General features: G+C 32.5%; 1 protein-coding gene across 2 annotated transcripts in view; it reads left to right on the plus strand.

Annotated features, from left to right (window-relative positions):
* GRB14 (growth factor receptor bound protein 14) overlaps window positions 1-24,818 on the plus strand; it is a 137,971-nt gene that overhangs the window by 72,210 nt on the left and 40,943 nt on the right. For both annotated transcript variants that reach the window (XM_074303256.1, XM_074303257.1), the window contains one exon: window positions 10,029-10,185. In XM_074303256.1, coding sequence (XP_074159357.1) covers window positions 10,029-10,185 — 157 coding nt within the window. The remainder of the gene's footprint in view (window positions 1-10,028; window positions 10,186-24,818) is intronic.

Genomic DNA, 24,818 nt, shown 5'->3' on the forward strand with positions numbered 1-24,818 from the left:
TTTTTTTTTTTTTTTTTTTTTTTTTTTGCTTTCATTGTGTACAATGTTATACTGGTTGTGTCCACTTCTTTATGCATCAGTTTATGTGTTTTTGTTTTTGTTTTTCCTGAAATCATTCTGCTTGTCACTTCTTATAATCCAATAATATTCTGTTACAATTCTACAAACAACTATTCCCCAATTGTTGGGCATCTCTTTGATTTCCAATTTTTTGTCACCACAAAAGAGCTGCTAAAAATATTTTTGTAGAAATAGATCTTTTTCTCTTTTTTTTTTTTGGATGTCTTGGGATAAGACCTTAAGTGGTATTGCTACATCAAAGGGTGTGCATAGTTTTGTAGCCCTTTGGCCATCGTTCCAAATTGTTCTCCAGAATGGTTGGATCAGTTCATAATTCCCCTAGCAGTGTATTAGTGTCCTAATTTTCCCACATTTCTTCTAATATCCAGCATTTTACTTTTTTGTCATTTTAGTCAATGCTGATAGGTGTGAGGTAATACAGCAGAGTTGTTTTAATTTGCATTAGAAGTGATTAATCTCCTATAGATAGCTTTGATTTCTTTATCAGAAAAGTGCCTCTTCATATCTTTTGACCATTTATCAACTGAGAAATGACTTGTATTGTTATAAATTTGACTTAGTTCTCTTTATACTTGAGAATTGAGGTATTTATTAGAAACATTTTTTGCAAATTTCACTCTTCCCCCAATTTTGTTTTCTTTGGTTTTGTTTGTGCAAAAATTGTCAAATGTCACATAATCAAAATGCTCTATTTTACATTTATTAATTGTCTCTGTCTTCTTTAGTTCTAAATTTTGGCTTATATATACATCTAACAGGTAAATTGTTCTGTGCTTATGGTATCATTTAATTTGTTTATGGCATCATTTTTTAATTTAAATAATGTACCCATTTTGATCCTATCTTGGTATATGGTATTAGAAGTTGTCTGTATTTAATATATGTCATACTGCTTTCTAGTATTCCCAGTAGTTTTAGTTCCAAAAGTTGAGTCTTTGGGTTTATCCATATACTAGATTACTATCAAAATTTACTGTAGTGTAATTTGTACCCAATCTTTTCCATTGATCCACCACTCCATTTCTTAGTACTGGATTGTTTTGGTACTTAATGCTATATAATACAGTTTGAGATCTTATTTCTTTTACATTATTTTTCATAGATTCTTTTGATATTCTTGAGCTTTTGTTCTTCCAAATTAATTTTTAAAAAAAAAATTTCCTAGGTCTATAAATTTTTGTTTTTTCTTTTTTTCTTTTGCTGACTTGATTGGTCAGCTTGTTTTGGGAATGGAGGTTAATGGGGGAGGGTGGAGAGAAGGGCAGGGTGGCAGGGACTTGTTGCACTGGTCAGACTGCTCACATAACTAGGGGGCTGCTAGTTTACAAGAGGAAGGTGTCTTGCTGGTGGATTGTTCCAGGCTTAGAGCACTGCTGCAGACTTCCTGATATGAAGTTGGCTACTGCTGGCCCTCTTGAACCCTAGCCCTCCCACTTTCTCCACTCCTGTGAGACAGACCTTTCCTGAGAAGCTGGTTAACTGCTTCTCTGTTCCTAAATCAATTTGGAATCAGTTTTATACTCATTTTGAAGGGAATTCTGGAGGGCTTCAGAAGGTTTCTTCCTCATTGTGCCATCTTGGATGCCCAATGCATTTTTAAGTAGCTCCCATTATTGGGAAGTTTTTCTTTGTCTCAGAAAAGAACCTGATTTATAGAATTATTAAACTTCAGAGTTGGAAGAGACTTTAGTGATTTTTCTGCATACCTTTTCTGAATACCATTTATGCAATCTACCCAACAAGGATTTATTGCTTAAACTCTAAACTGCTTCCTGAAATGGCTCATTTCACATTTTGATAGGTCTAATTCTGTAATATCCAATTTTATTTTCAGTTAACAAACATTTGGTTTTCCTTCTACCCTTCCCCTGCTAAAAAAGAAAAAAAGGAAAAATAAAAACCTTTGTAACCTATTAATTATCAAAGAAAATAAATCCCCACCTTGACCAAAAGTATGTGCTAATTCTGCATATTAATCTATCTTTGCATTTCTGCATCATTTGTTCTCTGGCATTTCATTGGTTATTTTATTGATAAGATTTCTTAAGTTTTTCAAAGTTGTCCATTTTTACAGCTTTGTTTTCAGTATATGAATTGTTCTAATTTACATTTGTTCACATAATTTCACCCAGTTTTCTCTTAAACTATCCTTTTGGTCATTATTTTATCTTATTCTCATGTTCCTATAACATGTTATTCAACTGTTCCTCAGTTGATAATCATCAACTTAATTTTTAGTTCTTTTGCCACTGCAAAAATACATGGTTTTTTTGGTCCATAAACTTGTTCTTTGATTTCCTTGGGATAGCATAGGCCTGGTATTACTATTGCTGGGTCAAAGATCATGCACAATCTAGTTACTTTTCAGACATTGCTCCAAATTGCTTTCCAGAATGATTGAACCAATGTACAGATTTACCAACAATGCATTAATGTTCCTGTTTTTCCCCAACCCCTTCCACAGTTGTCATTTTCTATTTTTGTCAGATTTGTCAATCTGATGAGTGAGGTAGAGCCTCAATTTTGCTGTGATTAACATTTAAAAAAATTATTAGTGATTTGAAACACTTTTAAAATATATGACTATAAAGTTGGATTTCTTCTTTTGAGAATTGCTTGTTCATCAATTAGATCTCACTGTTAGGAAATTTCCCCTTAGGTTGACCCTAAATTTGTTCCTTATTTTGCTGTTGTTTCAACCCATTACTTCCAATTTTGCTATCTAAGTCAAGTAGTTTATATCTCTGACTTGAGAGACAGGTCATCAAATATCTGAATAATACTATCCCTCTCAGTTTTTTCCTTCATAAACTAAGTAGTTAATTTAACTGCTTAAAAGCTAATATAGCTATCATGATAGGTTTTTCAAAAAATCAGGAATCCTATTTCAAGTCATCTAAATTTATTTAAAAAAGGGAAGTCTTCTAATTTTCTTATTAATTTGCCCAGAAGTTTTCTCACCTATTCTTATGAAGAATTGTCAGTGATATTATTTGAAATATACTCATAATGTTTTTTTCTTTTCTTTTCTTTTCTTTTTTTTTTTTTTCCTGAGGCTAGGGGTTAAGTGACTTGCCCAGGGTCACACAGCTAGGAAGTATTAAGTGTCTGAGACCAGATTTGATACTCATAATGTTTATATGAGCATTCTTTTGTTGCAGAACTCCATTTGAATGGGATGCTCAATACTTGTATACAGAAATTGGAAAAAGAATGTTTAGCTTGAATCCAGTTGATTTTCACATTGTATGAATTGGATGGATACAACCAGAAAAAAAAAAAAAAAGGGAAAAAAAGCTTCTTTATGATAGAAGATATATTCTTAAATATTTTAAATTCAGAAGTCCTATGAATTTTTCATTCAATTTAGACTTTGATCCTATGTGTCTGCTTTTGTCCAATTCAAATTTATTAGGAGCAAAAAAGAGTTTATTCTGTTAGCATATGAAGGCTCCCTCTGGTGGCTATTGTTAATCTTATCAATCAAATTAAGAGAAAAGCAAGACTTTTTGGTATAGTAATTAAGCCTTAGGGTTCTTTAGAGATTAACTTTACATTTTATGTTTAGTTAACAGGATATTTCTTATCAATGTAATTTTGGCATATAAAAAGTTATATATGTGTGTGTGTTTGCCCCCTTAAAAAAAAAAAAAAAAGTAAAGATGTAATTTAAGAGCATTTTAGTATAGTAGATATTGAGCTGGTCTTTAGTTTAAGGAAAGACCTGTGTTCAAGTCCTGTCTCTGATACATACTAGCTATTTGTCTATGGGCAAGGGACTTTAACTTCTCAGTGTTGCAGATATTTTACTACATGTCTTACAAATAACTTTTTGCTTAATATTAGTGGATAGAATTCTCTACAGTTGCTCTCAAAATTTTTTTCTCAAATGTATTGAGTCATTTTCATTCCACTTCTCAGTAAGGAAAGAGGAAGCATGGAGAAGAATATTCTGAAGGCTTTGGGAGAAAAATGTGAATAGATAATAGAATGAAGATATCTTTTTCAGCAAGACTTTCTGTCTGAGCCTTTTCTTTTCCATATGCTAGACAAGTCAGTCAGTCAGTCTTCAATTAATTTTTTTCTTGTAGTTTTCAAATACTGAATTTCTTAAAGCTTATGAATTAAGCAACTTGATATTTATACTTTAATTCCATGGGAGGTAATATATCCCTGAATAATAAAAGATGGGATAATATACTAATCTCAGTCTCTAAATATAAGCTTTTAATTGTATCTTACTTTAATAGTTAGAATGCTATATTTTAGAAACAAAGGTGGTCTTAATAGCTGCTAAAGTCTTAAGTGAAATTATTGTTTTAATGACAACCTATGGTATTTGTTGAACATTTGACAGTAGAAAAAGATGTTTAATTTGAAAAAAAAATCAAATTACAAAGCATCCTAAATTACTTCCATTTTGAGAAATAAAAGACTTTATCTTGTATATAAATACTATAAATATAATTAACTCACATAATGATTTAAGCAGAAATCTTTGACATCAGGCACAGAATTAAAGGAACTTATTTTTGTTGCTTGTTATATTTTAAAAATCATTTTCCAAGAAACTACCTAAGTGAACTGATATATCTAGGTGTTTTTCCTTATATAACTATGCATTTAACAAGCATATGTTTTACAAGCATTATCCGATCAATATAATGTAAAAAGATGAGATTCCAGGTTTTATAGAATTTCTTTACAGATGGAAAGATAAGCTAGATATAGAGGAAAAAATAATAGAGCATAAAACCAATTCCTCACTAAAATCTTTTACACAAACAAAGTACTGAAATTGGAAAAGAGGAAGTAGGACATTCTAGAAAGATAAAAGTAATAAAATTATCCTGATTAGAGCAGAGAAATGGTGTTGAGTAGTAAGTGATGAATTTGGATTTGAGCAAGTGACTGATTCAGTGGAATAACATAATTGATAAGATTTCAGTGAACAACTAACTTAATCTACAAGATCTTTAGGCATTATATTCCTTATTTAGGAGGATTTTTTTTTAATTTGTTTTAAGTTAGGGCCACTGTAACCTCTATAAAAATCCTTCTTAAAATTGAAATGCATAGAGTATCTGTTAAAAGTAATGATGATCAGTATTTGGAAACATATATTATGGTTAATTGAGAACTTCCCCCTGACCTTGGAATTGAGATAGAGAATAAGTAAAGAACTGGAGCTGATAAAGGGGTTTTCCAATGAGGAAACTTTTCTGCCAATGCAGTTCAGCACCATTTGGACAACTTAAAGTTTTAGAGAATTGTACAGAGCATTAAGAAGTTGTAACTGACTTCCCCAGAGTCATACAATTTAAATATGTCAGAGATTTGCCAAAGCAGAACTACTTTTTAAAAAATACTTTCCTCCAATTATGAAAGAATCTAGTATGTGGATGAGATACAAGATTTATTATTCAAGTAGTCTTATTTTGGGTAACTTTCTTATATCAAAATAATCTTTAAATAAATTATAAAAGAATACAATTTGTAGAATATTGAAATTATAGCATACAAAAGAAGTATTCTTTAAGTACAAAATTTATTGATGTGCAACTTTTTTTCTTTGTCTTCCCACCCTCCACCTCTGTTCTTTTTTTGACTCAGTGATCCTTATGTAGATAGCTATATTTCTGCTCCTTCTTCATTTCCTAGAGAAAAAAAAAGAGTGATGGAACTGAGTAGGGAAGATGTTATTTCTGGCTAGAACAGAGGAAGGTCCTTCTTTATTTCTTGGTATTGTATTATCATTTTTGAAATGACCATACTATTACAGAACAATTTTTGGAATAATTAGAGTTCTCTATTGCAAATCCAGATTTAAAAAAAAATGACCTGGAATGTCACATCTTTCCATTTCATTTGGAGAAAATAACAGAAAAGTATATTATTATATTCCTGGTTTAAGTCTTGTTTTTCTTTGTTTCTTTAAAGGCTTCCTAAAATATTTTTCTACCAGAAGATATTCAGCCCAATTTTAGTTCATCTTTCTCTGAATATGTAGGAATGACAAATAGAGGCTTTCTGTACATTAGCATCAGGATACTATTTTTGGATTGATTTTCATATTCTTGATTTTTAAAAAAATTCTTTAGTTTTTATTGTTTCTTTGACTAATTGTCATCAATAAACAGAAACCTTAAACAGAGTTCCATTCTGTGGTTATAAATATTTTACATTATAAAGAAGTTGAAGGACCTTAAACTTTTCTTAAATAATTATAGTTGATTTTCCCTTTTTAAAAATGTTGTTGCTTGTCAGTTATTTTTGAAACTGGTTTTCTGTAAAGTATCCTTTTTATCTCCTTTATTTGTGTTTTAATTTTTCATTCCTGCATGTCTTGGTCTTCACAGCAACTTTTAAAAAAAGACCTAGTCAAGTGTTGCAAAGATCAAGGTTATTATGTCTATAATTACTATGACTTTATGAGAAATATCAAATGTGGCCAGTGGATAGTCTGTCTAGCGGCCTTTGGCAGTAATTGTGTTTATACTGATAAGTTATTCTAGGCAGGCTCTTATCATGGCTCTGCCTCTCTCAGAATACTAGTTTTACTTGACTGGTTGAAACAAGAAAAGTTTATTCTCCTTTAGTGAAATCCAATATATTTGCTATTTTTTTCCTCTCTTGATAGTCTATAGTTTCTCATATTTAATGGAGAGATTAAAATGAATAATATTTTTCCTATACTGTATCATTTTATAGGGCAATCTAGGTTACTGTACTAGAAAGCATATGATTGCTTTTTACTATATGATGTGATTGCCCAAAATGTTTAAGCTTCTTTTTACTTTTCATAGAAAATGGGACAACAGAGTTTAAAATGGGCTAAAAGTATGACAAAGCTAGACTGTTGTAATTATGATAAGTAGTCTTTGTGAAAGTTTGAATCTTTAAAAAAAAAGTTTCCAAGATTTAGGTTATTTCTGATTTCTGTGTGAATATACTGTATTACAACTTCAAGATAATAGTGTGTTTGTTCACATTTTTTTTGTTCTTTTTCTTCTAAGAAAGTGACAGAAAACTCCAGTGAATATTTTTTCTATTCAAAACACACTCTTAAGATGAAAGTTAACCATTTGTTTACATAAAATTTTAGTTGTAAAAGACAGAATTATGTCTTAGTATAAGTATCAATATAAAAAGATAGCTTTACTTCATATAGAAGTTTTGATTTAGTTATATGTATGTTCTAATTGTAATCTAAATAAAAGTCTAATTTTTTCTTAATATCTTGGCAATTTCAGAAAGAAATTTTTCTTTTTCTTGTTTTCTGTCACTTTCTGTCCCTGTCACTCATTCTGTCTGTTATGCAGTATCTTTCATTCTGTCATTCTCTTTGACCCCTCTTTCTCTCTGTTGCTCTCTTTGTCATTCTCTCTAGTTTCTCTCATGCTGTCATTTTAATTCATTTGCTCACTATCCTTTTCTTCCTCTTTTTCCTTGTTTCTTTCTCTGTCTCCCTCTTTGTCTCACCATTTCTTTGCTTCATATACATACATTCATATATCCATGTACACACTAATGTAAATATGTGTGAATGGAATCAAGATGGCTTTGAAACATGGATAGGTCGGTGCTAACTGGGAAATGAAACACTTGGGGAAGAAATAACCCACCTAAATGTAAAGTTTAAAAGAATCAGTTTACTTAGGTGAATCTTACCTCACTGATATGGGTATCACTTCAGGTGGAGTAGATGGCAACTATTTTATATATTCTTCCCTCACTATGATTTTTGTCAATGTCCTACCACAAATCCTGGATTCTTTAAGGGTCTATTAATAGAGAATTATTGAATTTGACAAATTGTAAAGTCTTTGAGTATAGTTTCAGTGAAAACTATGGTGTTGTCTGAAAATCAGTCCTGCTTAGTAGGGAAAGACTCATCATGGATTGGCTAAGAGGTTATGAATTCTTTGGTTATAACAGATTGTGAGAGTTACCAGTCCAGCAGCAGAAACCTTATGGTGAACTAATATATCATAGAGCTTATGGTGAACCACAAATTGAATATATTATAAAATTTTATATTTTATTATAGAATATTGAAATTATAAAAATATATTATACTGTATACTGTGATACTTTACATGACTTGTAGTCATTTACATGTAGGATTTTGAAACAATTATATGTGATGTGATATTATGAAGGATGGAAACTTTTTTTGTTTAGTGAATATAAAGGCATTTTGCTTTCTGATTTATTTATTTTTGTATGTTGTACTAAAGATAGGTATACTAAACCTAAGCAATTCGAGAAAAAATAAAGAATGCTGTTCCTGTTACTTGTTTCTTCCTTGTGTATTAAAGAATATATACTACTTAGTGTTCCATAAAAAACTATGCCCCTTAGATTATCTGGTTAACAGAATTAAATATCATTGAATCTTTGCAATATAATACTGAATATCATTTTTGTTAGAGTTTTAAAATATAGATATATAATAATTTATAATAATAGCTCATACATATGAGGCTTTCGAAGCTAAAAAAAGTTTTTCTTTCAACATTGTAAAATACTTAGTGCAGTTATTCCTTATTTTATAGGAAAGTAAACAGTCTCAGATGTAGAATGACTTACTTAATCAAGTAGTTAGGAATCATAAAGTGAATATTACATTGTTAGGGGAAAGGAATAATAAGATATCCTTTGGGAATCTAACCTGATTTTTAAAATGTTTTTGGTTCAACTATTTTCAGTCACATCTGACCATTTGTGTCACCACTTTGGGGTTTTCTTGGCAAATACATTGTAGTAATTTGCTACTTTCTTCTCTAGATCATTTTACATATGAAGAAACTGAGGCAAATAGAGTTAAGTGATTTGCCCAGGGTCACACAGCCAGTAAATGTCTAAGGCCAGATTTGAAGTCCAGAAGATAGTATACTTGACTCTAGACCTGACACTCTATTGATTGCTGCCACCTACCTCCCCTGTTTAAATGTTGGGAAATTTTTATTCATTTGTTTTTATATGTTTGGTATATTTTATGGGTATAAAATGTGATATTCACTATATTGCTTCATATTATCGCATAGAATTTTATTAAAACTGTTATTTTCATAATTACCCATTTGTGATATAAATCACAAAATAAAAAGCAAAATAGGTAGAATTCAAACAAAATGCTTGTTTTGCATTTGAATATTTTTGAAAGTAATTCTGTTAACTTTTTATTATTTTCTTTTAGGCAGAAGTAAAAAATATAATAGTGTTAACCATAATGTTAATTAATGTAGCCTTTCCTTGTTTTGATGTACATTATTTTTAATCTATTTTACTGTTGGATGATATGCTTTTATAGTCTTTATTTAATAAGGCAAAGCAGTTTTCCTTAATTGCATGTCTGGAGTAGACAAATCTAATCATGGTGAAAGGGATAGGGATGGGATTCATTATTTGATTGGCATAGGGAATTTTCAGGGGAAAAACTCTTTCAATGCAGATTACACCTTCTGTGTAATTTTTAGTCTTAGAAAATTATTTCATGCACTGCTGGTCTTGGAGATGAGCTCAGGGTCACACAATCTGTTTCTGTTGGAGACAGGGCTTGACCCAGGCTTTCTCTAGATCTACTTTGCCAAGCTGCCTCTCTGGTTTACCAAGTGAATGAACAATTCTACATCTTTTTGTGGGTGGTTCCTACATAAATTTCTTTTAAGTGGAGTAAAACATACTAGATGATGGTAATAAGAATTATCTCTTAACATTTTGTAGTAATCAGATATGTGAATAAATGAAATCCTGTGGTTAGAGAAGTCATGATTCCTGGAAAGTATTCCTAAGAAAATACTTTTAATATAGTCTTATGCAAAGAGATAAATTGGATGAACTTTTTTTTTTTTTTTTTTTAAGAGCTCACTTGATGTAAGTCTTTTGATGACTAGTGCTTGGTAAGAATATATTAGACAAATGTCCTCTTTTTACTTGCACAGGTAATTAAAGTATACAATGAGGATGGCACCAGCAGAGCATTGGAAGTACCAAGTGATATAACAGCTAGAGATGTTTGCCAGTTGTTAATTCTCAAGAATCATTACATTGATGACAACAGTTGGACTCTTATTGAACACCTTCCTCACATAGGTTTAGGTAAGGAGACAAAATTGGATTTTCCTTTAATTCAAAAATATAATTTCTCCTTGATCATTTATCTCGCAAAACTTTTCCTTTTTTAACAAGGTGAGGATTTTTCTTCAGGTAAACAAATTTGTAGAAGATATGGACTGAAAACAGGAAGAAAAAGATTTCCATCTTATTTTTCCTAAAGGTGTTAACAAAAAGTAGCATTGGTTTCAGTAGAGAACTAATATATTACAAATTTATTTACCATCTTTTTCTTTTTAGATGAATTTTTAGCAACTCGAATTACTTCCTGAAACAAAAAATAGACGTGTCCGAGGAAATTCTAGACTGATGGATGTTTGTTCCTAATATTAAAGTGTCAAGGAAAAGAAATTTCACAGTCTTGTTTGGTGGCCTACTAAGAATGTATAGGAATCTGAATGAGATTAGCCAGAATTTGGACATTTATTATGTTTGCCCTGATGGTACATGTTGGGAAATCTGAAGTATATCCTCCAATCTAGTTGAATATATGAAATAGCTACCAAAGTCAAGGTATTTGAAGGCATTTTAAAAAAAACTGTCAACAGGGACAACAAAGTTTCTTCATTTGCTACTTTAGTTTCTACTGCTAAACCATATATTTCCTTAACTTTTACATACAGAGAATGTAAATTAACCAACAAGCATTTATTAAGCATTTACTATGTTCCAGACATTGTATGAGTCAGTGGTGGTAGATGAAACTATTTACATTTTATTGAGGAAGATGAAAATACCAGAAGTATGTGTATAGATGTGTGTGCATGCATGAGTACCATTGGCAAGTGAAATCAAGAAAGGACTAGTTTAAATAGTGGTACTTAAGCTGAGCTGCAGAGGAAACTAGGGATTTGAAGATGTTAATTTGAGGAGAGAGTACATTCTAGAGAAAGAGAGAACAGACTGGACAAAGTCATGGAGCAGGGAGGAGTGTCACATGTAAAGAATAAACCAGTTTTGTAGAATCTCGAATGTAGGTTATGGAAGAACAATGTATACTAATATTAGAAAGTTAGGTTGAGGCCAGACTATGAATTCTAAACATGGATTTAAGACTAGAGAATTAATTAAAAAAAATAATTAAAAATCCTTTTTAAAGGAGCTATTGTACTTTATTGAGTTGAGAGTGACATGGTCAGATTTTGCTTTAGTATTTTCACTTAGAAAGATATATAGAACATATATCAGGAGAAAGTTGAGACAAGGAGACTAATTGGAAGGCTATTGTAGTCTAAGGAAAAGGGAAAGAGGGCCTGAACTAGGTTGGGGGGGGGGGAGGGAAGATAAAATGTATTTATGTTCATGACTATTATGTGTTAGGCATAGTACTAAACAAGCACTTTTTTTTTTTTTACAAATAAAAATATAAATTTTAAAAAATAATATACCTTATGCTATAGGTACTATTATTATCCCCATTTTACAGAAGAAGAAACTGAGAAAAACAGAGATTGAATATCTTGCCCAATATCACACAGCTAGGAAGTATCTGAGGCCAGATTTCAACTCATGTTTTTATGACTTCAGGTCCAGTACTCTATTCCTTGTGTTACCAGCTGCTTTTCTAGAAAAGATGGCTCAAGGGTTATTGTATAAGAATTGACAAAGTTTGGCAACAGATTGCTTATATGGGGTGAGATAGAGTAAAAAGTCAGGGATGACACTAAGGTTTCAGATCTGAGTGGGTATAAAGATAATTATAAACTTATCTGTAATACAGATGTTCAGAAGAGGTATAGGTTTTGAAAACAACAAAAAAAGTCATGTTTTAGATATATTGTGTTTGAGATGCCTCAAGAACACCTAATTTGAAATGGCCAACAAACAGGGAGCTAAAGCTCAGAAGGGAGGAGGCTAGGGCTGGATATATTAATCTTGGATTTTCTGCATAGAGATGAAAATTGAACTCATGGGAATTGCTGAATTTAATAAGAGAATATGAAAAAAGGAGATGGCCAAAGACAGGTCTTTTGGTGTACTCATACACATGTTGATTATGGCCCAGCAAGATACTAAAAACAAGTGCACAACTAGGTAGAAGAACCAAGAGAAAATGGTGTCATGAAAATTTGATAGAAGAGAGAATCCATCAAGAGGAGATTGTCAGTAGTTTCAAATGTTGCAGAAAAGTCAAGAAGACTGAAGACTGAGAAAAAGCAATTTGGTGATATGGGGGTCATTGATAGCTTTGGAGAGGGCAGCTGCAGTTGAGTAATAGAACTGGAAGCCAGATTTCAAGGAGTAGTGATTGAGAAGTTGAGGCAGTGAGTGTTGACAGTTTTTGTTTTTTTTTTTCTAAGAGTTTGTGAAAGGGAGGAAAGGCATGTAGAATGATATATGGGAATATAGAATGATAGTTTGGGAGGATGCTAGGGTCAAATGAGGGTTTTTAAGGAGGAAGGAGACCTGTATATATATATATATATATATTTATTTGGGGAGAATAAATTAGTAGATGGGGAAAGATTAATGACTGGAGAGAAAGAGAGGGGATGATTATATAGTTCGTCCAACGGAAGTGATGAGATCTAGAGTGGTAGGAAGATTGTCCTGGGTGGGTGGGTGGGTGAGGGAGAGAATATTTATATCTATATCTGTATCATACACATACATTCACACAGTCACTCATTCTCTGGTGAGAAAACTCCCTTTACTTATACAGATCAAAACCTGCATTACAATTTATAGTCTTACAGAGTTGTTTGGGCATTGAGAAAGTAAGTGACTTCCTTATGTAATATAGGTAGTATGTGTCAGAGATAAGATTTAAACCCTCAGCCTTTTTGATTCAAGACATTCTGTCATTATTCTACGTTGTTTTCTATGTATTTAATTTTTTTTTTTTAGGTTCATTCTTCTCATGTGCTTTTGAGATTTTAGTATGAGGTAAAGTGAAAATTAAATTATTCTTGTAGGTATCAAGTGGAAAGCTAAATATATTTAAACATTTTTTTCCCTGAAAACTGCTTAAAAAAGAATATGAACCAATAATCTTTTCTAAAATGTCACCTAATACTGGCCTTGAAACCATTCTTAAGTTATTTTAGGCAGTTAATCAGAAAACATTTATTAAGTACCTACTATGTGCCAGCTACTGCGCTAAGTGCTAGGGTCATAAACAAGTACAAAAACAACCCCTGCCCTCAAGGAGCTTATAATCTAATGGGGGAAACAATATGAAAATATACAAAGCAAGTAGAGATAGTATAAGTCAGAAACAAAGGGAAAAGGTTCTAAAGTTAAGGAGGGTTGAAAAAAGCTTTCTATAAAAGATGGAATTTTAGTTGGGATATAGGGGAAGCCAGGAAAGTCAGGAGGCACATTTGAGGAGAAGGTGTTCCAGACAACTAGAGAAAATGTTTGGACTCAAGAGATGGAGGGACTTAATTCTAGAGCAGCTAGGATGCTGATGTTGTCATGTTTGCTTTGTTTTTTGATTCAGGTTAAAACTTTTGGGAATAAAATTGCACATCTTTTAAATTGTAATTAAATATAACTAGTGATAAGGTAGACAAATTTTTTTTTTTGGGGGGGGATGAGGTAGTCAGGATTAAGTGACTTGTCTAGGTTCATACAGCAAGTAAGTATCAAATGTTTGAGGCCAGATTTGAACTCATGTTTTCCTGACTACATGGTTGGTGCTCTGTCCACTACACTATCTGGCTGTCCAGTATTTCTTTTAAGTAGCCTGTACTAACTAGGCACTTACGATATTGCCAAATGTCAAACTGATATCTATTAGTTCTGCAGATGTCTTCCAAGATGAATAGCAGGATAAAAAGTGACATTGAATGGAATTCTTTTTCTGTTACTGTTTTTAGTAAATGAAAATAAATAATACATATAATTATGTGTAAAAAACCAAAATTTCCTTGAATTACATATGTTCTTGATATGTTCATCTGTAAATGAAATTTGTAATGCTTACAATCTGTCTGACTAAAGACTGATTTGTCAGAACTTTGATAACTTGTGATGTATTTTGCAGAATTTTTGGCTAAACTTATGTCAACAAAATGGTTATCCAAACACAAACTTCCAAGATTCAGGACCATTTCCCCTCAAATCTAGTCTATTGCAATATCCACTAGACACTATTTTGTCTTGTAGGTGAAACATGTATAAAAACATGCATGAACTCAAAAATTAAGGGAGAGATCACTTAAAATAGTAAGGTAATGGTAGAGAAAGACAATTAGGGAATGCTTCATGGAAGAAATAGCTTTGAAATGAACACAGCCTTAGATAGATAGATAAAACATTTAAGCTATTACTATGTTCCAGACATAGGGATAGTACTAGGTGTGTGCTGGCGTGGTATGGAAATGGGCTAGAAGTGTGGAAGACATGAAGATCTGGACAAGATAAGACCAAAGTTGGCTTGGCTGAACCCAGGATAGTTCCAATGGCTAAGTGCAAGATTCCAGTGAGGAAGAGGTGGAGATGGCCCCAGTAGGTCATGGCATGTAAAGGCCCTGCAAGTACAGTAGAAACCTGATTATGAAAAGCAAAGATGAGGATGGGATTACATTCTGGGCATGTGGGATAATTTGTACAAATGCAAGGAAGCAGAAATTAGAGCCTCAAGTTTGAAGAATAGCTAGTATTCCAATTAGTCTGTAATAATGAGTTCAGGGTGATATGGAATAAAGTTTAAAAAATGGTCAGGAATCAGATTATGGAGAACCTTACATGCTAACCTCAGAAATTTGTACTTTTTCCTATAGGAAACTGGAAAGAATTGAAGTTGTTTCAGCAGAGTTGGATAGTAAAGTAGACAGAATTTTTACAAACCAATATTAAAAAAATCCTGCTGTCTGGCATTGTTCCAAATTGCTTTCCAGAATGGCTGGACCAATTCCCAGCTCCACCAGCAGAGCATTAATATGCCTGTTTTCCCATAGTTCCTCCAATATTTGTCATTTTCTTTTTTTTTTTCCTTTTAACTTTACCAATCTGTTGGGGGTGATAATTTGCATCTCTAATTATTAGTGATTTGGAACATCCTTTTTTTCCATATGGCTATTGATCGATTGGATTTCTTTCCTTGAGCCCTGACTAATAATATTCTTTGAACATTTATCAGATTTAGAATTATAAAATTGAATCAATTCTTTATATACCTTATAAATGAGACTCTTATTCGGTTGGTATGATTCTCTTTTTGACAGGGCCTGAGATGGACTTAGCATGTATCTTTTCTTGGTATCTTTTAGGATATATTTTTTATGTTCATGGGATATACTTACTGTGTATCTTTTCTTAGTTGCTAGATTCTCCACTCTTATAGGTTCGAGATGAAGTTCTATCTATATAGTCCTTTAGCTTTTCACACACATACATACATATCCATATAAACATTTTATAAGTTCAAATTCTTAATGTGTCTAACCCAACTTCTGCTTCAACAACCTATGTTACTTCATATCCACTGGATGTCACTATAGCTCCCTGGATGTACATTCATGCTCTCACTTAGTGGTACACAAGGAAGGAGAACTTCAATCTCAAAGAAGTCATCTGGAACTTAATGAGATCCATATTTGCCTCCCTTTAGTTTTGTTTCCTAATTGAAGCTACGGCGTGAAACAGAGGCAATTAGCCTGAGTTATCAAGCACATATATTCAGACTGCTCAGTCACTTCAGGAGGAATTCATTGTAACATAGGGACACTGTGAACTTCTTAGCTTAGTGATTTTAACAGCCAAAATGAATTACTGGATGCTTTTCTTGTACTAGTTTTTGTTTGTGTAGTTGTCTGTGTACCACCTCTTTAGGACAGAAGAAATTCAGAGGTGACAGAGATATTATGGTAAGTTCATACATGTACAAATATTATAGAATTTTATTTTGTGATTCTTGAAATGTTTTTGTAGCTTTTTATACTACCTCTGTTTATGACTGCATAATCATTGGCAGCAGCAAAAATAATAATTAAATACCTACTTATTCATGAAACTGTACTTATTTACAAAAACAAAGTTTTGTATACCTGGTTCCTCTCTTTTGCTTTTATCCATTTAGAATAACATTATAGATATATAACGGAACATTTCAGATAAAAAATGAGGAAATATTAATCTAGTTTAAATGGATAGCAAGATATTTATCCTTTCAAATATAAATGAATTTGTATTAAGTATTTAATTGAAGGTGTCAGGGAAAGTCTGTCCAGTCTACAGCAGTCAACTATTAACAATCAAGAAAGAAAATGTTCAAGGAGGAGGTAGGATTTATAGTATTCTTTGTTAAGGCTCTGGTGTTGTGAAACTGGTTACAATGCCTAAGTTGAGAGAATGTTGTAGACAATTTGCTGAAGAATAAACTATACTTTTTTTTTTTTTTATAACATAACCATTCCCAGCATCAAGATTTCTCGACCACAGCAGATATTCAGCTAAATTTGACAGTGGCAGTTTTCCTGGTGATATTTCCTCTGTTAGAAAGTACTGTTGGGTTAAGAATCCCTTCAGAAATGAAGCCCTCTTTTGTCCATGGCTTCTATCATTTTTGTTTGGTTTGGTTTGTGGCTGTTCATTTTTATCTAAAAATGAGACTGAAAAAAATATTTATGTAGTTTTCCCCTAACATATGGGAGTACAATGGCCATTTGTCTCCTGGAGTTTCCTATAACAAAGGTGTAAGAAGAATTGTTTTCTGGGGGAATTAGAGGTAAAAAGCCACTTTTGTTTCTTCTCTTATCAAGTGAGGAGAAGAGTGGGGACTCAGATTTCTATTTGAGCTCCATGCTGTACTTTCAGTACATTCAGTGAAGAAACCCAGGCAGAAGGTCACAGGTGAGCACTTTCTATTCCTGGAGGATTGAGGTTTTAAAAAAGAGAGAGACTTTGAAGCTAAATCAACAGCTTCAGAAGGAACAGGTTTTTGTTTTTAAAGAAAAACTGTTCAGAAATTAAATAAAAAAAAAAGTATTACATATAGTTACTTCCATTTGATAGTATTTCCTTCTGTTGCCACAAAACTACAGTAGATTGTGAAACATCAAAGTAAATTTGTTAGTGCTCTAAAAATAAAATAGAAAATTTTCAAATTTTTATATTATTGTTAAATTGGTTAGAGATGTCTATACATGACAAAGAAGACAGAGATATCCCTCTCCATATAAAACAAATATAGTTTTGTTTTTAGTATATATTGAAAAAAAACATTTACATGCATTTTATTTCTTTTTTTTTTTTTTCCGGTAAATGCTTATTAGCATTTGTATCTGTGAAGTTATTAAAATACATCTGTATCAAATATTAAATTTTTATATTGTATTTAAACCTAAGATAAGAGAATTTTTTAAAAATAAAAAATTGCAAAATAATGATGATAAATGTAAATGGAATATTCCTGTGTTCACTTTTTCAGTGATTGATGAAGATATTTATTTTGAACTGTCATGATCTAAAACAATGTTTTATGGATTCTTTTTTGTCTTTACATCATATTCATTTTATACCCTAGCTCTCTCTTGAGAGACCATATCTTGTGACAAAAAAAAAAAAAAAAAAATTTAACAGAAAATGTAATACCTTTCTGATTATGCTTACAAAATCTAGTAATTTTTTACCTGTGTGCTATGAAGGAAGAGGTATGTTTTAATATCTCATATGAAGGCCCTTCATTGGTTTTCCAGTACTTGAAGTTCAACTTTTTTGTGTGATTTTTTTTTTACCAGTTATATTTTATTCAAACTAGAAACTTGTTCTTTTAGTTCTATTTATTTATTTCTGCATCAGTTTATATGAACTTTTCACATTCTCTCACTTCCTCATATTTATACTGTAATTATGGATTTTTGTATTGAAGTAAATAGATGCCTAATTGTGATATTTAATTAGTGACTATACATAGGGAACATTTTTCATGCTTATTTCTTAGTTTGAAAATTGCTTTTTAACATTTATTTGAAGTTTCAGTAGGAACTAAGGAGGAAAATATGAAAGGAGGGAGAGGTGGTTAGTATTTTAAGTAGCCTTGATTATTTTTTTTTACTTACCCTCAGGATTGGGCCTGGGTAAAATTGAGAAGTAGACAGATTTTGCTCAACTTTACAGTTTATTTCTTTTTTTTTTGGGGGGGGGGAGTTACCTTCTCTGAGCTCCCTGTTTTCATGTTCTATCCTTCCCCTAGTGAGAACCAGCTTTTGATTAGTTGTTAGTTGTAAATAATAATAATACTAGTAATAATTTAATTTACAATAAAGTATAAATGACTACAATTGATGTGTATACACATACACTCATACATATACATAAATAGTGAATGTAACTTGAAATACTTAACTAGCCTGTTAAATGTTCAATATAATCTGTGGTTACGATTTCTCTTAATATCACTGGGAGCCAGTCTGCTCATTCCTGTACCATATATGTTTCATGAACACAGATTCCCCTGAAATATAATAAAATTTACTGAAGGCAGGCTTGCTTGTTTTTAGACAAACTACCTGATCATCTATAGTATTGATGATAATTCCAAGAATGAATGGCACATAAAGGAAATTGATATAATGTTTTAAGGCTTGCAGAACATCTTACAAACATCATCTGATTTGAGCCTTACAACAATCTGGGGAGTTAGAGATTTCATGCTCTATTTTACAAATGAGGACACTGAGGCTTTGAGAGATTATGTGATTTGCCTAAGATCTAGTAAGTGATAGAATTTAAAGGTGTCTCACAAGATTTCAAATAAGCTTAGACTAGTCATCCCTTTTTTTTTTTCCCACTTTAATTTACAGCAGTATTTTATGTGGTATTATTGATAAGCTATTCTAGAAAGTGAAAATCTCTAGATAACTAAAGCTTACACTTGAGCCTCCAAACCATGTTTTACTGAAATGTTTTTAAGAGATATAATGTAACAGCCTGCTTTATTTGCAGTATGTGGTATGAAATAGAAATTTGCTTTGGTGAGTCAGGATTATTTATATATATATATATATATATATATATATATATATATATATATATATATATATATATATATATATTTATATATATATATATATATATATATATTTCCCCCCTTCTTTCCCCCCCCCCCCCAGCAGAAGTTAATGGTCAAGGCTGTGATAGAATGATACCCTGGGAAGCTTTTGCTTCCAGATTAAATTGCCCAGTATGGTAATTCATGTACATTGGCTCCTCCCTTTCAGCTACCTTTTTCAGTGTGGGAAGATGAAAAGTTAGATCTGGGTTGAAACACTAGCTTTATGCTTTCTATAAAGCTTCCATAAAAAACTGCAGAAAAAGTAAATAGCCTTTCTGAGCTGAAGTTTTTCCTCATCTGAAAAATGGCAAGATGAGAATTTATGTTAGTTGTCTGTGACATAGGGCATTATGAAGAAAATTAGTGTAAAATTCAAAACACTTTGCAATTGTGAATAGTCATTATCCTCAGTGTGCTTTGTTTTAGGAGCCCTTCTGTGAGATCATAAGAGTTAGAGTTGGAAAAGGACATTTATCAGACATCTCATTTTTCAGATGAGGAAAATTAACACTCTTGAAGTACCCTGTCTGAGCTCATGTACTTAGTAAGTAGTAGAATTAGGATCCAGCTTAGGGCTTCTGACTCCAAATCTAGCACAAGTTTTTGTGGGTTCAAGTATATATTTCTTGAGATTTTTGTGTAGTAGCTTTTATTTTATCTATAAACTCCCCTTGGCTTTAATTTAGAATGTAAATATTAATTCTACTTGCTAAGAATGGAATTTGGGGCCTTTTAGAGTAATTATATATATCATAGATTTAGAGCCGTAAGGGTCCTTGGTGGAGTCCAACATAGTCAGTTGCCCAGGGTCATGCAACTAGAAAGTGTCCTAGACAGAATCTGACATTGTCATATTGACATCACTGATATAGATTAACTTTGTGAAATATGAGCCTTAGAGTCTTGTTTGGATCCCAGGAACTGGGTAATTAGAATTATATCTTATTATAAATTATATATCATATTATATATAATATTTTAATATATGTTGTTATATAATATAATTATATATTATAATAAGATATATCTTAATTACACATTACATATTACAGGTAGCATGTAGATTTCTTGTGCAAAAGTTTTTCTATTCACTGATTGCCAATGGCTCTGGAAATATGGATTCACTTTTTTTCTGGGTAACTTAAGTTCTCTGAGATAAACGTACAAATTTTGTTTGTAAATTGTATAATTTGTATGCATAAGATATATAAATATTAATAAGCATGTGATTTCTATAAAGGTTTTAAGTAGTGAAAAATTGTTAGAACAAAATTCTATATATTTGCGATGCCTAATGCCTTTCTATGTTTTCTCTTATAAATTGCTACTTCTTTTATTTAAAGATTCATATTTGGTTTTCCTATTCTTTCCATGATAAGACATGAATGACTTTGCTCAATTTTCTCTGCTCACATATTGTATTTTCTTGAGCCTTTCAGGTTCAGAGGTAAATGTGAAGTCTGTTACCATGTCACAGTTTTAATTGAACAGACTACAAAACTCAGTCTTCTTTCTCTATGCGTTTGTTATTTTCCTTGAGGTTCACACTACATTTAAACACTTAGCTTTGTAGCCTCCATATTTACTTTATGATTGAAATATATAGGTTTATTATGGAACTATTCAGTTACTTAATACGTTCCTTTTCTACTATATAAGTTGATTTGAATCATGAGAGCTGCTTAATATTTTGCTGAAATTGTTAGAAAAACTTCATGACAGTCAGATTTTTATTTTTATTATTATTATTTTTGCTGAGGCAATTGGGGTTAAGTGACTTGCCCAGTGTCACACAGCTAGAAAGTGTTAAATGTCTCAGATCAGATTTGAACTCAGTTCCTCCTGACTTCAGGGCTGGTGCTCTATCCACTGTGCCATCTACCTGCCCCTATTATTTTTTTTAACAAACTTTTAAAAAATGTGACAAATTCTCATATTAAAAATTAACTTGAATATAGCATATGAATTACAACTATAAAATAATGAGTGATTTTATAACATGTTAAAGTCAGTCATTCTTTGTGAACAGCTAAATAGTTGTTTCTCCATAGCATTGATGAGTATAATCTTTCATGCTTATAAAACTGTAAAAATAAGTCTATTAGTCTTCTTTCAGATCCAAAATGATCCCTATAAATTTACATCTACCCTACCACACCTGGCAAGAAAGAGATTAATTCTGACCTTCCATAAAAATCCATGTAAAGTTTCCTTTTGCATGATTTTGAACTCTGAAGGGTTCATGAATTAGGCTGGATAAATTTCAAATCATTGCCATTTGACCTGAGTTCCCTTTTTATTTACTATTGCCATATACTTTACTAATTCTCTTGATAGAACCTAAAATCTAGTTATATAACTTTCATCTCTGATACAATAAAGGGTTAGATATCTGCTAATCTGTAGTCTTTGTTCCATTTTCCTTTCTTACTTTCACTTCCTGGTTCATAATAGACTGGTTGCTAGTAATTTTTTATTTTAGAATTACCTGAAAATTGTTCATATTATCAATAATATTATTTGAACATTTCAGGCAATAATCACTTTGAAAACTACAATATCTCTCCTTCTTTCCCTACTGATTTCTACTTTCTGGACCATTACACTAGCTTTTTTTAAATGTATACAATAACCAATATTCATTAATGTAAGTTTCTCTGGTGTTCCCTTAAGGTTTCTGCACACTGTAATTCTCCTTTTGAAATACATTGTGGCACCTACTAAATGTAGCTCATTAACACCCCCCCCCACACACACACACACACTTGTTTTTCTTCTTTGATTGAATTTGAAATAAATGAATTATGTAAAATTTACATAAGGTTATAGTTTATATATTTTGGCATCTTGCCTAGTTGTGGTTGGAATCCAAATTTTTTCCTTTTTCTGTTTCTATATTCTCACACCCTTGCCAGTTTTCCTGCTAATAGTTTGTAGAGTTTTTCCTTTTTGAGTCAATAAATCTGCAAACATGTTTTGAACATCAGGTTTTATGTTGGTATGAAATTGGCTTTGTTTTCAAGGAGTTTAGAGTCTACTTGGGCTTTGGGACATTCAAGTGTAATCATAGTAATGAGCTATATAAAGGGGCATATAAGTACCAAATGACTAAACAATATAAGTGCTATTGGAGATCAGGAACATTATTGATCATTTCTTGCTGACTGGAGTGACCAGGCATAGATTTATAGGGGAAATTAGATTTATATCTTTAGCTATATCTTATCTCAAACACACTCATTAGATTTAAAACTATAGTGAGGCTAGGGGAAAAAAGAGAAGTGAAAACTTTTGCTTTCTAGATGAGGGAGTAAATGGGAAAAAAAGTTCCCCCTACCCCCCAGGCTGAAAAAATACTATGAAAAGCCAAAATGAATGCTTGGCTGGAACAGAAAAATGTAAAGAGAGGAAACAGGACTAGAAAAGTTGGTACTATTGATGAGATCTAGATAAGGGGTACCTAAATAAAATTAGGTTTAATTGAGTCTAGTGGCAGGTTTGGGGTACAGGGAGTCAAATAGAGCTCCCCTGCAACCTCTTTGGATTCGGCGAAAGGATACAGAGTTAAATGAGGTCTAGTCATGGCACAAGAGTTCCCTGTAAAGGAATTTACAGACTTGAAAACCTAGATTGATAAAAGAGATTTATTATGGGGTTTGGAAGTAAAGTCTAGTTAGTAAAGTTGAGAGTAGAGATAAAAGGGCACCAGAACCAGAGTTCCAGTGGGCAGAAATCCTTGACATGGCCGGCGTAAGGATATCATGTTTGGGACTTCTGCAAAGAGTGGACTCCAGTTTGGCTCTTTTTATAATAGGGGCTTTGGACAATCTGAAGGGGCTCTTGATGGAGTCCCAGGTTGGCTTCAGGCTTGAGTTTCAGCCAGGGTTAGAATTTGAATAGAATTCAATGTGTTTTTAGATAAGGAGGAAGCTGTGTTTGGGGTGGGGTCCCTTCCCTGAGGCAGAGTCCAAGGAGTTTGTTTTGTGGTTTTCTCTTCACTATTAGGTTTTGGAGAAGCTAGGATGCAAGACTGAGAAGTTTGGATGGATTCCCTCTTTTTACGTCTCTTTTGCTGGAACATAATTTATGCCCTTTCCTCTGTGGTTATACCCCAAGGCTCTGTCCTTGGACCTCTTTTGTTTTTTGCACTCTCATAGTAATCTCATCAGTGCCCATGTTGTAAGTTTTTATTTCTATAAGGATTATTTCAATATCAATATAATTTTCTCTAGTCTCCCCTCTGGGCTCCATTTTCACATTACTGGCTGCCTGTCAGATACCTCAAATTAGATGTCTTTTAGGCATCTCCGATTCAACATGTGCAAAAGTAGAACTCATTAACTTCTCCACAAATCTCATCCCTCTTCTAGACTTCCCTATTACTGTCCATGAAACTACCATCCTTCCAATCACCCAGGTTTACAATCTTAGTGTCATTCTTGATTTCTCTAAAAATTGTAAAACTTAGCCTTTTTTTTTTTTTTTCAAAAGAATATTTCTTCCAGTATGTCCCTTTTTCTTCATGCACACAACTATCACTGTTTCAGGCTCTTGTCACCTCATAGCTAGATTATTGCAATATCCTTCTCATTAGTCTTCTTGCTCTAATTTTCTCTCCTCCAATCTATCTTCTACTTAGCTTCCAGAACAATTTCCCATAAATCTAGTCTGACTGCATCACTTCCCTGTTCAACAAGCTTCAGTGACTCCCATTTTGCCTTAAGTAGCAAGTATAAAATTCCACCTGGGATTCTTCCTCTTTCAAACCTTACATTCTACTCCTCAGCCTACTTACCTTTCCTTGCACATGGTACTCCTATTGTCTCTGCCTTTGCACTACCTGTTCCCTTTGTCTGGGATAATCTCCCTTTCAATTTCCAACTATTTGAATTTGTGGCTTTTTAAAGTGCCAGTTCAAAGTGCTCCTTTCTTCGGGGGACCTTTCTTGGTTGCCCCTCTCTTCCAATTCCATCCCCTCTATACTGTATGGTCTATTTGTATATATTGTCTTTTTCATCAAAATGTAAACTCTTTGAGGGTAGGATTTTTTTCTTTTCTTTTTTTCTTTTTCTTTTTTTCTCTCCCTTTCTCTCTACTGTCTTTCTTATTAGAAAGCAAACTCTTTGAGGGTAGGATTTTTTCCTTTCCTTTTCCTTTCCTTTCCTTTCCTTTCCTTTCCTTTCCTTTCCTTTCCTTTCCTTTCCTTTCCTTTCCTTTCCTTTCCTTTCCTTTCCTTTCCTTTCCTTTCCTTTCCTTTCCTTTCCCTTTCCCTTTCCCTTTCCCTTTCCCTTTCCCTTTCCCTTTCCTTTTCCCTTTCCCTTTCCCTTTCCCTTTCCCTTTCCCTTTCCCTTTCCCTTTTCCTTTCTCCTTTCTCCTTTCTCCTTTCTCCTTTCTCCTTTCTCCTTTCTCCTTTCTCCTTTCTCCTTTCTCCTTTCTCCTTTCTCCTTTCTCCTTTCTCCTTTCTCCTTTCTCCTTTCTCCTTTCTCCTTTCTCCTTTCTCCTTTCTCCTTTCTCCTTTCTCCTTTCTCCTTTCTCCTTTCTCCTTTCTCCTTTCTCCTTTCTCCTTTCTCCTTTCTCCTTTCTCCTTTCTCCTTTCTCCTTTCTCCTCTCCTTTCTC

The sequence above is a fragment of the Sminthopsis crassicaudata genome, chromosome 3, assembly GCF_048593235.1.
Source record: "Sminthopsis crassicaudata isolate SCR6 chromosome 3, ASM4859323v1, whole genome shotgun sequence".
NCBI classification, from domain to species: domain Eukaryota; kingdom Metazoa; phylum Chordata; class Mammalia; order Dasyuromorphia; family Dasyuridae; genus Sminthopsis; species Sminthopsis crassicaudata.